The following is a 13,687-nucleotide window of genomic DNA, read 5'->3' on the forward strand; positions in this document are numbered from 1 at the left end:
AATTTATTAATATAAACATCAATAACAACAGCAATAATATTATTAAAAACTATGTAAAATAGTGATGATAATAATAATAATAATAAAGATAATAATTGTCTCTGGTGTTTGAACGTGTTTGTTTCCCGCCATGTGTTGATGATGTCACTTGTTAAAAATAACCTGCCAGATGTCTCTATGTTATTCTTACGTAAGATGACGTCAGGCATGTTTCTCCTCTGGTGACATCACTTTTTAATCAACCCCCATTAAAATCCCTCCGTTTTTAAAGGTTAAATTTTTTTCAAATTCCAGCAGGATTTATTCAACAGTTTGTAAAGTTTGGCATAATACAGACTTTATGCAACAACTGATTTTCAAAATAAAGCTGTGTGCTATTATTCTCCAGTAATATCAACGAGGTGATTATATAATAAGAATAATAATAGCTATTTTGATATGATAGAATCTTGAGGAAATCTGAAGGATCAAAGTCTGAGATAGACCTTCACACATGTTCATGTTGTTGGACTTTAAATCATTTAAATCTGGCAACTTTAAAATTCAGCATGTAGCTTTTACAAGCAATTCTTTTAAGATTGAATATCATTTTACCTATTTGGTTAATTTATCACATAAAGTTAAAGCTTTTATTTTATTAGTATTGAAGTTTATTTACTATAAGTCCTCTGTAACATTATGTAATTTAATATATAATGTTCTATAATGAATCTTGTGATTGATTCGTTGCATTTTAAAACTTTATCATTTTAAAAATATTTAATTATTTCTGTTGTATTTTAAGTGTATTATGTTGTGCTTTAAACGTCAGGCTTTTATTTTGAAGGCACTTGTATCCACTTCCGTCCCGCATGTCCTGCCTGTTGCGTGTTGACTTGCAGATTTCCGTCTTCCTGGTGCTCGGAGCGGAAACGTTTTGTTTTTCATCTCAGTTCATTCTTGACTTGTATCAGCGGACGTGTTTGAACACTTTCTTCCAAACTGTCGCGAACGTGTTGCCTGTGATGTTGGAGCTTTTATTTTGAAGGAAGCAGCGGGGCCGGTAAACATGAAACCGGACATCACAGTTTTTACGATCCTCGCGGTTCTCACGGTTTTAACCGAAGCGGTTCGATCCGCAGACACCGAGCAACAGGAAGAAGGTGAGTCCGAACTTCCGCTTTCCGCTGATAATATTCACCTCATCATTTTTCTGTATCATTTCTTCTCGACTTTCTTATGTAAAGTTCCTTCAGATACAAATAAACACAACATTTAAAAACAACGTTAATATAAGACGATGAATCAAACAACTTAACGTACAACACAGTGTTATCACCAGAGACTGTAAATAAAGATGGATCCCGCGAAAGAGCCAAAAAGTCAAGCAAAAGTGTTTCGAATATGTTTATACGTCATAAACCAATTCCAACTGACGTCATCACCACAAGAGGGCAGCGTTCAAATCTGAGGTACGAAGTGGAGACGTGTCCTCCATCTTTATTTACAGTTTATTTTTCAACACGTGTGACAGGAAACAATTTAAACGAGAGATTATTAATCAAAGTAAAGAGATAACATTTTATGAAAAAAGACCAAATTTAGTGTTATTTTAGTTGTCAACTTAAAAAACTAACTAAGTTAAAGTTGTGATGATTGACACGTATAATAAACACGTATTGTTGACAGTGTCACATCCCATAATATATGAATATATTAGTAACGTTTCCAATAAAAGAGAACTAATGTAATAAAGTAAAACAAGCTCATTACTTTCTCTCATATATATTTTATATAATGTCAAAAATCAACTAAACTCTTGGTCGTATTTGTTCAGGTAAATGTTGAATTGAGACGTGGCTGGATGACGTCACAATGTGTTTCCTCCGCAGCGTCTCTCAGGTCGATGCTGGACGACTTCGACGTGCTGCGTCTGTCCAGCCTGCAGACGCACTCCGTCCGCCGCAGAGACGTCCAAACTCAGAGTCACGTGGAGAAAACGCTCAGCTTCTACGCCCTGAAGAGGTCCTGGTCTCACGCAGAGCCACGGCAGGTGTCACCAGAATGATGCTAACACAGCCTGTTTGTGTGTGTGCAGGACGTTCAGACTGTACCTGAGGACGAACGACGAGCTGTTCACTGAGGACTTCAGAGTGGCGGTCGTGGACGAGGACGGAGAGCAGAGCTACCAGATCAACAGACACAACTTCTTCACCGGACATGTCATCGGTGTGTGTGTGTGTGTGTGTGTGTGTGTGTGTGTGTGTGTGTGTGTGTGTGTGTGTGTGTGTGTGTGTGTGTGTGTGTGTGTGTGTGTGTGTGTGTTGAAATAAAAGTGTAAAGCTTGTGTGTTTCCAGGAGAAGAAAATTCTCGAGTTCAGGCTCATATCGACGACCACGAGTTCTCCGCTCACATCCTGACTGATGAGGCAGAATTCAACATCGAGGTACGACACAGACGCCGACCGTCTGATACCGAAAAATAAAAGCTCCTACATGTCTTCTCCTCTGTGTCCAGCCTCTGTGGAGGTTCACGTCAGCGCCCCCTGATGGTCGCCTGCTGATCTACCGCTCAGAGGACATCAGGAACCTGAGCCGCCTGCAGCATCCATCAGTCTGCGGCTACGTGACCTCCGACCCCAGCCACCTCCTCCCTGACAGCGTTAAAACAGCCAAGTTGACGGAGCGGGAGGAAAACGGTCCGTAGATCGGTTTCTCTTTCATCTAGTTTCAAATTTCAGGAAAAGATTTTCTTTATTTGGATGTTTTTCACTGTGGGTTTGAGGTAACCAGCGGCTGCTCGTCGCATAAACAGCTGTTCTTAAGGCTCAGCCATTTCTAACGACTGAAGAAGAAGAAGAAGAAGAAGAGTCTGCACCAGCCTCTCATTTTATTAGCATGTTTCTAACGTGTTTTTTGTCCTCACCTGCTCAGAGTCTGTGTTCAGAGGGAAACGTCAGGTCCACGACCACAAGAGAAACACGTGTCCTCTGCTGCTGGTGGCCGACCATCGCTTCTTCAAACACATGGGCCGAGAGGAGGAGAGCACCACGCTCAACTACCTGGTCAGACCGACACGTGGACACACACACGTACACACACCTGTACACACGTACACACACGTACACACGTACACACACCTGTACACACGTACACACACCTGTACACGTGACACACACGTACACACGACACACCTGTACACGTGACACACACACGTACACACACCTGTACACACGTACACACACCTGTACACGTGACACACACACGTACACACACCTGTACAACAGATTCCATGAATGCTGACAGTTAGTCACCTGACTGTCTCTTCAGATCGAGCTGATCGATCGAGTGGACGACATCTACAGAAACACATCGTGGGACGAGGAGTTCGTTGGCTACGGAGTTCAGATCCAGCAGGTGAGAAACATGACGGAACACTGTGATTGGCTTGTTGTATATTTGGGTGGAGTCATGCGACATCAGAGCAAGAAACACGTTTAACACTCGTATTTCCTGTCAGATCATCATCAACAAGATTCCGAGCACTGTGGATCCAGGAAAAAGTCACTTCAACATGAGAGGAAGTCCAGAGAAGGGCAGAGACGTTTGGGACGTCAAGAAACTGCTGGAGGTAAAAAGCTGCCACGACTCCAGCGTCACGCCAACACGCTGCAAGTTGTATGTTGAATCCCGCCTTCTCTCCTTTGTCCTCTTGCAGCAGTTCAGTGTGGACATCGCAGAGAACGCCTCCAACGTGTGCCTGGCGCACCTCTTCACCTACCAGGACTTTGATGAAGGGACGCTGGGGCTCGCCTACGTCGCCCCGGCCAAACCCGACATCCCCGGAGGCCTCTGCTCCAAAGGTAGAGTCCTGTCGCTGAAGTCATCTGAGCACGAGTGAAAACTCAATGGTCACATGTTGTTGTTTCTTTAGCGTGTCCTTCATCGGCAAACCAACAGAGAGCCATTTACCTCAACACGGGTCTGACCAGCACTATGAACTATGGGAAGACCATCCTGACGAAGGTGGGTGGTTTCTCTGAAAAGGTGTTTGACCACCGCTCCGCTGCCTTCATAGGTAATAACAGCTTGGTCTCTGCAGGAAGCGGACCTGGTGACAACCCATGAGCTCGGCCACAACTTCGGAGCAGAGCACGACCCCGACAACATACCGCACTGCGCCCCCCGAGAGGACGAGGGAGGGAAGTACGTCATGTACCCGATCGCTGTGAGCGGAGACCACGTCAACAACAAGGTGCTGCTTCCTGTTCTTCACGTGTCGCTCAGACCAGCTGAAACCTGAAGGACGACGTCCGTGAATCTCTCTCGTGTGTCCAGGTTTTCTCAAACTGCAGCAAACGCTCCATCGTGAAGCGTCTGAGGTCGAAGGCGTTGTCGTGCTTCAGGGAGAGAAACATTAACGTGTGTGGGAACTCTCGGGTGGAGCAGGGGGAGGAGTGTGATCCTGGACTCCTGAACATCAACTCAGATCGCTGCTGCACGGACGACTGCCGCCTCAGACCTGGAGTTCAGTGCAGGTCAGAGACCAGCTGGGGGGGGGCTACAAGTCCGATTACAGGTGCAATCTGTGAAGTTAAACATTATAATTTCATACCTGCAGAAATCTGTTTTAATCAAGGTAACGTTTCCTTTGGTCACATGTAGGTGTCGTCATTTCCCCTTTGTGCACGTTCATCCAGTTGGAAGTCACAATTTTTCACTACTTTTTAGATCTTGGTGGATCGCCCCCTGGTGTCTGGCTGCAGTATAGGTCATAAACCCTCCTCCTCCATGTTAGCAGATGGGACATGGACCAAACTAAAACGTCAAAGTAGACGTTAAATAAATGTTTGTCCAGATGTTTCTGTCGTTTCAGGTCGTTCTTGTCTCACTGAGGTCCGACCAAGTGCTTCTGGCCGGAGACATAATGGTTTCGGTTTGTCCGTCCGTCCCGTTCCTGTGAACACGATATCTCAAGAAAACTCAAGAGGGAATTTATTCACTTAGACTGAAAGATAAAGTGATTATGTTTCAGTGTTCACAGAAACTGTAACGTTAGTTAGTTATTTGATGTTATAGAAACAGGCTGAGATATTATGATTGACAGCTGAGATCGACTCAGGATTGGTCGAGAGTGTGGGCGGGACCTTGATTCAATGGCTCCGCTCCACATTCACTGCTGCAGAAACTCTGACTGCAAATGACGTCGTCGCCACAAGATGGCAGCGTTCGTTCCTGAGATATTTTGGCTTCATGTCCGGAGGAAGTGGAGACGTCTCATCGTCACGCCCCGTGTGCTCAGCTCAACAAACTGTTCTGTGTTCAGTGACAGGAACAGTGCGTGCTGTAAAGGCTGCTGGTTCGAGTCCGAAGGCGAAGTCTGTCAGGAGCCCATCGACGCCACCTGCAAAGGACACTCCTATTGCACAGGTCAGCACACGGGTCAAAGGTCACGCATCAGCGGTCCTGGTCCCGACGCCTCATGTCTTCTGTGTTATTGTCAACAGGAAACAGCAGCGAGTGTCCGCCCCCAGAAAACGCTCCAGATGAAACCGTGTGTCTGGACAGCGGCGAGTGTCTGACCGGAGAGTGCGTTCCGTTCTGTCAGGCCGTCCTGAAGCTGCAGCCCTGCGCCTGCAACGGTACCAGTACAGATTCTCTCTCTAAGGAGCTAGCCTCATTTAGCTTCTGTTCCACAGCAGCAGCTGGTTCCAGAGAAACATCTGGAACCAGCCTCTGTAAACCGCTCCAGACTCAGAGCAGCCGCTGAACGTTCAGCATTTAGCAGCTAAACAGCCTGAAGTTTCCCTGAGGAGGTGGAGCCCACAGATAAGAGAGGAAACTGGACTGAAATAAAAAGGATCCAATTTAAAGTTTGATCTGAGTTCTGCTGCTGAGACTTTGAAACCAGAATTATTATTAAAAACATCAACAATCTCAAAGAAGAAAAGCAGTAAGATTAACGAAATGTGACCTAAAACAAGCAAAATGATTTTCCTGTTTATTTTTTACTTTGATTTATCTTCATTTTTTTTTTTTAAACGGGGACTTAACATTTGTTTAACGAGTCTGTTTCTCCGCAGAAACCAACTCGTCGTGCAAAGTCTGCTGTCGGAGCAGCGGTGGCGCCTGCGCCCCCTACCAGGACGAGATGGGTAACTTCCTGTTCCTGCGCAAAGGGAAACCCTGCACTGTGGGCTTCTGTGACGGAGCGGTGAGACGGCGCTTCAGTAAATGAGCTTCTGGCGTTAAACACGTGCACGATGTCTAAACACGTGCACGATGTCTAAACACGTGCACTCTCTCTGCAGGGGAAGTGCATGAAGCAGGTGCAGGATGTGATCGAGCGTCTGTGGGATTTCATCGATAAACTGGACATCAACACGTTGGGGACGTTTCTGGCCGATAACATCGTGGGTTCAGTCGTGGCGTTCTCTCTGCTCTTCTGGGTCCCGTTCAGTATCCTGGTTCACTGCGTGGTGGGTCACAAGTGGCTCGTCACTCTCATATCTCAACATGTACGTTCTGTATGTTAGCACGTGTACGTTACAGATCGTCACTCTCACCTGTTTTCAGGACAAGAAGCTGGATCAACAGTACGAGCAAAGCACCAAGTCGCTGTTCTTCCCCAGCGTGAGAATCTTTAATGCTCTTTGTTGATTGGTCTGATCGGACGTTTGATGACATCACAGTACAACAGTGGGCGGGGCTCAGATTCATTTTCTCAGTTCAAAATACGACCTGCTCCTTTAACCACCTGAATCTGACGGTTTGTTTACCCAGAATGCCGAGCTCCTGAGCAGCCTGGAGTCCGCATCTGTTCGGATCTTCAAACCTCCGACCTTCCCCACCGCCGCCGCCCCCCTTCGTTTCCAGCCGTGCAGCCCCCAGCAGACCAGCACCCCCCCGGGCTCCGACACAGCCCTCCCTCCTCTGGACAGCCCCCGCATGGCGACCATCCAGGAGGACCCCGGCTGCGACTCCCACCTGGACGAGGACGCCCTGGAGGAGGCGTTCGGGCGCTCGGCTCAGCGCTCGTTCGAGGACCTGACGGAGAAAAGCGTGATGGGTCGCAGCGAGAGGGCGCTGCTGTTCAGACTGCAGAGACAACATCAGATCGACTCCAAGGAGACGCAGTGCTGAACGTCCTGTCCCACGTCTCACAGCTGATCACAGGTTTGATGGAAGAGCGACAGAAAAACGATTTGAACGTCTTTAATAAGAAACAACGTCTCCTGTTTTAAACCCGATGCCTCGTCGTCTCTCGGCTGGAGCGTCCACTTCAGAATCGTCTTCGTCTTCTATCACAACGTAAACTTCGATTGTGTCTCAGAGACAAAGCATCAGTTCCACGTGACTCAGCGTGAGCGACACTTTGAGTTGTTCAGTGACGACTTCAGACTCCGTGGGCCTCTCAGAACGAACTGTAATAACTCTGCAGCGCCACCATCTGGTCAGTTTGAATTTGTCCAATACTTGGCTTCGTGACCACATTCTCACAGAAGTGATGCTGTTCTCACTGCGCTTCTTGCTCGTGCTGCTCGTGGTCACCATTGTCAACATGTCGCACAAATTCAGACGTGCTCGTCTTTTTATCGTCTTTTGCGATGAAACACTGAACCGCTTTAAACCAGCTTCTGTCTCGTCCGATTTCAGTTCAGCCTTTAGAAAAGCAAAGAAATCTGCTTAGTTTTTTTGCATTATGTTAAATAAAAATATCAAATTTATATTTTGAACTAAATCTCAGGTATCGGTTCAGCTCACGTCCGAAAGTTCCTGTAAAAAGGAAACTGATCTAAAAAATGCCAAATATTAAACCTTCAGGTATTAAAAGTAAAACCATCAGTTGTTTCTTAGCAACCAAAGATTCGTTGACTTCAGCTGCTCGTCCTCGTCTCAGCGCTAACGTTCATTTTTAAATGTTGGACAAGTGAATGCGTTTGTTACTGATTCATCGACGTCGACGTCAAAAACGTTGGTAACATATTGAACTGATTGTGAAAACCATCGGAGTTTTAGCTCTGAAAGGTCAAAGGGCATCAGTGACTGATGACCGTGTTTTTACCGTTTAACGTGGCTGAAAGCGATTCAGCAGGAAGTGTCGGTCACAGGTCAAAGTTTGTATTTTAACTCAAATCTTTTGTTTTGAGTTGAAAGAATCTTGGACCATGTGTCATCACATCTTTTTGATTCTTAAATATTGAGTTTTACTCATGAATTTTTATCGTTCTTACGTCTCGTGTTAAAGTCCCTAAAAAAACCCTGTTTTTAGCATCTCTCTGGGAGTTGAACCCAGAGTGTTAGTGCCTTGCTCAACCCACTCTGCTACACAAGACTCTGTGGATATATATATGTAAATATATATATATATATATAAATACAAACGTGGATGTTTGATTTTCTGTTTTTAAAACCTTGATGTTCAACTTAATCAAGTAAATTTGAATTCATCTGAAACAGTTGATTATTGATTCATCAGCAGTTATTTTTCTCATCACTAAACTTTTTTCATCATAATGAATAAAATGTATTAAAGTATTTAATGAAAGGGACATTTAAAGAAGTTACCTTTGTCAATGTGATGGGTATTTTCTTTTTTATTGACTATTGAGGTTTTATAGATCAAATGATTAATCAATAACTAAAACATAAATATTGGAAAACTGCTATTTTTTTATTACTAAAGTAAAATCCCCTCATATACTTAAAAGTTCTACATTTTTGTGTAAAAAATTTGAACGAGAATGTTTCATATATTTTTCTATTTGCTTTGGCAGATATGAGCTTCCTTATTTTTCAAATCATAATTTTTGTTTTGTCAAAAATTGGACGTGTATTTTAAAATCCCTCAAAAATAAGTTTTAAACTAAACCTCTGAAAAAACAGCCGTTTCTAAATAAACATGTTTTACCAGCAGCTTGCGTCGTGTCCCCATGGCAACTGGTTCCTAAAATCTGTGTTTTTTTATCTGGTCATATTTTTGTGTAGTTGAATAAACCCAGACTGTTGTTAAATGTGTATTTTTGTGTTGACAGTCGCAGCAGTGTGCCTTCTGTTCACGTCAGTATTTTAAACACTGTGTTGTTTGTGTTTTTCTTTGCTGCTGATGTGAAGATTTTAACGTTTTAATGTTCAGTTTCTCGTCGCTCAGTAAAGTGAATTTAACGTTAAACATCCTGAGCTGTTTTTTGTCAGTGTGGAATTTAACGTCCGTCATCATTTCCCTGTTTGTTGTTTCAGGCTCAGCAGCATTTTCAGATTTAATGTTCTAGTTGAAGATTTCAAGGTTTTTATTTAGTTTCTTGTAATTTCATTTTATTTTGAAAACTGGAAAAATCCAGTTTTGTCGAGAGCTTCTGAAAACGTCTTTAAATCGCTAAAATGCATCGGTTCATTATTATTATTAATAGTGAAAAATCTGTTCTTCAGTCGAGGAGCTGGAACCAGAAAATATTTGACATATGGACAAACTGATCATTTGACTGATCGCTGCGGCTTCAGTCAAACGACTTTTTAAACACTGAGACAATCAGTCGATTAATTAATGTCCATCGAAAGAAAGTCGCCAGCAGATATTCTTACGATCGATGAAAAATACTGAAAGTTTCCTTCTTTTGTGTTTGAGACATTTGAGTTTTGTTTCATTGAATAAATGAAGTGAAATCAAGATGAAGTCAGTGTCATTATTGTTAAAATCAGTTTTCAGTCATTAAAACATATTTCATATTTTCATTCCGTGTTATTTTTATCTTTGAGGAAACAAACGAACAAATTCACTGAAGTGTTTTTTTAAATAAATCAAGGTAGAAAAAATTGCATTTTATTGATTTTATCAGATCAATAAAGAAACAGCTGTGAACTATGGAAGCTCAAGTCTGCCAACTGATGAAACAAAGATCACCTTATAGTTATAATAAGACACTCAAAATAATCGTGCTAAACAAATGTGAAATACCGAGATATTGTATAAAAGTATTTCTTGTTTTGAGAAACTATTAAAATAATGAGTTACTCAAAAAAATCCAAAGGATAATAAATGATCAAAACAGTTTCCTCGTTATTTTGTTAGGGTTTGAAAAAAAAAAAAGTTTAAACTTTATTAAATGAGAACAAATAATCAGAAACTATCAAAACATTGTGATTTTATTTAGAGAAACATTACAGAAATAATCAGAAACTTTCAAAATGAGAAACTTCATCAAAACGATTTCTCATTATTTTTAAAAGGTTTCTATTGACTCAGGATCTGTTGTTTCACATCAGCTGATATGAAGACATTTGTGTTTATGTTCAGAATTTATTCTACATCAAGTTGCATTGATAAACTCATATCACAGCTGCACTGTCGTTACAAAATTACACTTAAACAATCGGAGCGTTACAATGGACACAAACACCCCTTCGTCATCGGCGGCTCCCTGTGATTGGACCCATGCTGGTGACATCACAGAGTGGGCGTGCTCGTCAGACGGTGGGGCTGAGGGCGTCGTAGAGTCGATGGATGGCGACTTCCACCATTTCCCTGAGAGACTCGTCGTCTGTGCAGGCTACGGTCTGAGGTCAGAGGTCAAAACACACACACACACACACACACACACACACACACACACACACACACACACACACACACACACACACACACACACACACACACACACACACACACACACACACACACACACACACACACACACACACACACACACACACAGACAGAGAGAGAGAAAATCAAACAGGATTAAATAAATAGATGAACTAACACTAAGGCAAACAAATATTAAATCAAATTTATCTCATTAATTAAGAAATCACAGCCAACTATTATTTTCAATATTACTTTTCAGGAATTTCCTGGTATATTAATATATTTGAGCTTTTGAATTATGGCAGTTTCAGTCTTCCATACTGACGACACGACTGCAGAATTATTTTTTAAAAAGCATGAACTGGACATTTGAATCTATCTGGTGTGTAATGAAGATCTCCGCCTCTAGGGGGCGCTAACTTCAGTGAGAATAAAAACGTGCAGATGCTGAACTCACCCGGGTTTCTGGGTCGATGAGCGCCGTCACGCCGTCCACCGTCACGCTCAGGTTTTTACCGTCTTTGAAATTCACACAGTCGTCTCCGAACATGTCGCTGGAACACACACACACACACACACACACACACACACACACACACACACACACACACACACACACACACACACACACACACACACACACACACACACACACACACACACACACACACACACACACACACACACACACAAAATCAGCATCTTGTCTTTGAAAAAAATATTTTTTCTTTTAAGATTTTTTTTAACAACCAAAACATGTGAAAATAAATTGATTATATATATAAAAAAAGTTATTTTTAAATCGAAATGAATTTCTTCTGCAGCTTTGTCAGAAATATTCATTGATGAGAAAACGTTTCCTGACGTTTTAAATGAACCGTTTGTTAGAAGAGGAGCTTCAGACGTTCAAATCTATAACTCCGCCCGACTGGCACGCCCCACAGGGTAAAACAAGCGTCAGTACTCACTGCAGCATGAGCTCCAGTCGCTCGACAAACACGTCCACGTGGAACGTTTCCCTCCGACCTTCAGGAACTGAAACAAACCGTTAGCCTTGTTTCTACTCGTCACCATAGCAACAAACATGACACAGCAGGACGCAATGTTTACTGACATTTTTGGGCGTTGGGGTTGGATTGGACCTCCAGGATCACCGTGGTGACGGCGTCAGCATACATGTCGTTGAGCGGGTTGGCGATCCACTGGGACGGAAACAGAGTCACGTTAAACTTCTGAACTCAAAAGTTGAATAAATAAAGTGTTTATGTCGAGTAAAGTAGGGCTGCACGATATATCGGAAATCTATCGTCAGCGCGATATCAACGTGCGCGATAGACATTTCACACTCTAATGTCAATGTACTGATCAGATGGAGCCCTGCTGCCCGAGATGAGAAATTAAAAGATCTCTCTCTCTAAAAATACTCAATATTAACACTAAGTGGACAGAGAGGAGCTGTGCATGGCTCCTTGGCGGCGCTGTGGCTGCTGTGTGTGTGTGTGTCTGTGTGTGTGTGTGTGGTGTGGTGTGTGTGTGTGTGTGTGTCTGTGTGTCTGTGTGAGACCTCCAGTGTCACCATCCCGGCCTCATGAACCAGAGTGATGCTCTTAAAGATGCGGACGGTGATTTTCTCGGCTCCCTCCACCTGCTCCACGTCTCCTGAGGTTAAACATCACAAAGGTTAGACAGGGACCATGATCAGCTGTGTTCAGATGTGAGGTGACTGACCTGCGAGGCTCCGCAGTTGACTGACGAGCAGCGAGATGGGTCCGGTGTAGGGGACGGCCTGAGTCTGAGTCACTGTGCTCATACACAGATCTGTGTAATCTGCAGAAAACCAACCAATCACAGTTCATCTCCTTCAGTGATCATTTCAAGTCTACTAATCAAACACACACACTTTCTACAGTCGTCAACCAAGGCTCCGCCCACACTGCAACGTCATCGCTGTGGGTTGTGTTTTAGTCTGAACAGATGAGGCCCACGTTCTCTTCCTGATTGGTTCTCATCAGTCACATGACTCGACGACCAGCGGTGAACACAAAGCTAACACTTCCTGTCAGTTACACTTCCTGTTTCTAACACTTCCTGTTTCTAACACTTCCTGTCAGTAACAGTTCCACCTCGTCGTCGCTCAGAGAAAAGAAATCCCTGCTCTGACTCTTCACCATCACTGCTCCTCTGTTACTAAGCAACCAACTGCAGAGGAGACCATCTACTTCCTGTTTACACCACATGACTAGTGGATGTGAAGGTCATGTGACGTGGGAACACGACCAGCTGGTAGACACACACAGAACTACTCACTTGAGAGGTCGGAGGGCGTCAGGATGTGATAGTTGAAGTGTCTTTTGACAAGAATCCCAGAGACCCTCTGACCCTGAGCACACTTCCTGTCTGCCAGAGAGCCCATCACCTGCAGCAGAGCATGCTGGGAGTTAACAGGTGTAAGACACAGGAGGAACGGGGAGACAGGGTTTCAGGATTCAATCGAACCTTTGCCAGTTTCTCTCCTCTGAAGTTCAGCGTGACGGCCTCAGTGTTTCTCGGGTTGTGGACTTCGATGTGAACCTCATCGTTGTCTTCGTACTCGCGGATCAGCGCCGCCTTCAGACGAGCCATCTCGTTCTGCTCGCCGTGCACCAGAATCTGGAGACAGAAGACACTTTGTTACCCCGGTAACACTGCGGGAGAATGTTTTAAAAAGTCACAATGTTGCACGTGCTTTAAGAAACGTGCGCTGGGGTCATGTGATCACCACGTGTGGAGGTTTGAGCGCTCGGATAAACTCGCTGGTCTGCTGGTAGTCAGTGTGAGCGGAGAAAGAGATGTAGTCGACTGACATCTTCAGAGGAAGTTTCTGACCCGACATGGTGGTGATCTCATCGGGCTCCGTCATGATGTGCTGCAACACAACACCAACACACACAGTTAGATACACAAACACACACAGTTATGAGTTATGGCCAGAAACATGTGACCTTTGGCTTTATAACTTCTGAGTGTTTTGAACTGATCTCAGTTCAGCTTCACTCTTCAGCTGCAGCTGGTTGTGACAGTTGAAGCTGACTCTCAGTCAGTTCTTCTCACAGGAGATGGAACCCACTCAGCAGAGAACAGAGA

At 43.9% G+C, this 13,687-nt stretch overlaps 2 protein-coding genes across 3 annotated transcripts in view; one reads left to right on the top strand and one right to left on the bottom strand.

Moving 5' to 3' along the window:
* Nucleotides 1-855: 855 nt before the first annotated feature.
* adam17b (ADAM metallopeptidase domain 17b) lies at nucleotides 856-9,646 on the top strand. Of its 2 annotated transcripts, none has more exons than XM_035151071.2 (18): nucleotides 856-1,142; nucleotides 1,872-2,004; nucleotides 2,078-2,208; nucleotides 2,323-2,426; nucleotides 2,498-2,678; nucleotides 2,914-3,044; nucleotides 3,310-3,396; nucleotides 3,500-3,610; nucleotides 3,698-3,842; nucleotides 3,914-4,005; nucleotides 4,082-4,234; nucleotides 4,318-4,517; nucleotides 5,306-5,409; nucleotides 5,487-5,621; nucleotides 6,063-6,193; nucleotides 6,291-6,458; nucleotides 6,556-6,612; nucleotides 6,763-9,646. In XM_035151071.2, exons 1-18 carry the CDS (start codon nucleotides 1,049-1,051, stop codon nucleotides 7,120-7,122), a joined length of 2,517 nt encoding a protein of 838 aa, XP_035006962.1. In that variant the 5' UTR covers nucleotides 856-1,048; the 3' UTR covers nucleotides 7,123-9,646. The 2 variants fall into 2 exon arrangements, with proteins under 2 accessions (XP_035006962.1, XP_035006963.1); XM_035151072.2 differs by having other exon boundaries at nucleotides 2,338-2,426.
* A 458-nt stretch (nucleotides 9,647-10,104) lies between these two features.
* Nucleotides 10,105-13,687, bottom strand: part of cpsf3 (cleavage and polyadenylation specific factor 3) — a 7,787-nt gene continuing 4,204 nt past the window's right edge. Inside the window, exons 10-18 of the mRNA XM_035151074.2 lie at nucleotides 13,323-13,469; nucleotides 13,061-13,213; nucleotides 12,872-12,980; nucleotides 12,293-12,391; nucleotides 12,129-12,223; nucleotides 11,679-11,766; nucleotides 11,533-11,599; nucleotides 11,022-11,118; nucleotides 10,105-10,533 (exon numbers count right to left, since the gene is read on the bottom strand). Of these exons, the coding sequence (XP_035006965.1) occupies nucleotides 10,444-10,533; nucleotides 11,022-11,118; nucleotides 11,533-11,599; nucleotides 11,679-11,766; nucleotides 12,129-12,223; nucleotides 12,293-12,391; nucleotides 12,872-12,980; nucleotides 13,061-13,213; nucleotides 13,323-13,469 (945 nt within the window). The 3' untranslated portion in view covers nucleotides 10,105-10,443. The remainder of the gene's footprint in view (nucleotides 10,534-11,021; nucleotides 11,119-11,532; nucleotides 11,600-11,678; nucleotides 11,767-12,128; nucleotides 12,224-12,292; nucleotides 12,392-12,871; nucleotides 12,981-13,060; nucleotides 13,214-13,322; nucleotides 13,470-13,687) is intronic.

This window comes from Hippoglossus stenolepis, chromosome 20, assembly GCF_022539355.2.
Source record: "Hippoglossus stenolepis isolate QCI-W04-F060 chromosome 20, HSTE1.2, whole genome shotgun sequence".
Classification (NCBI taxonomy): Eukaryota; Metazoa; Chordata; class Actinopteri; order Pleuronectiformes; family Pleuronectidae; genus Hippoglossus; species Hippoglossus stenolepis.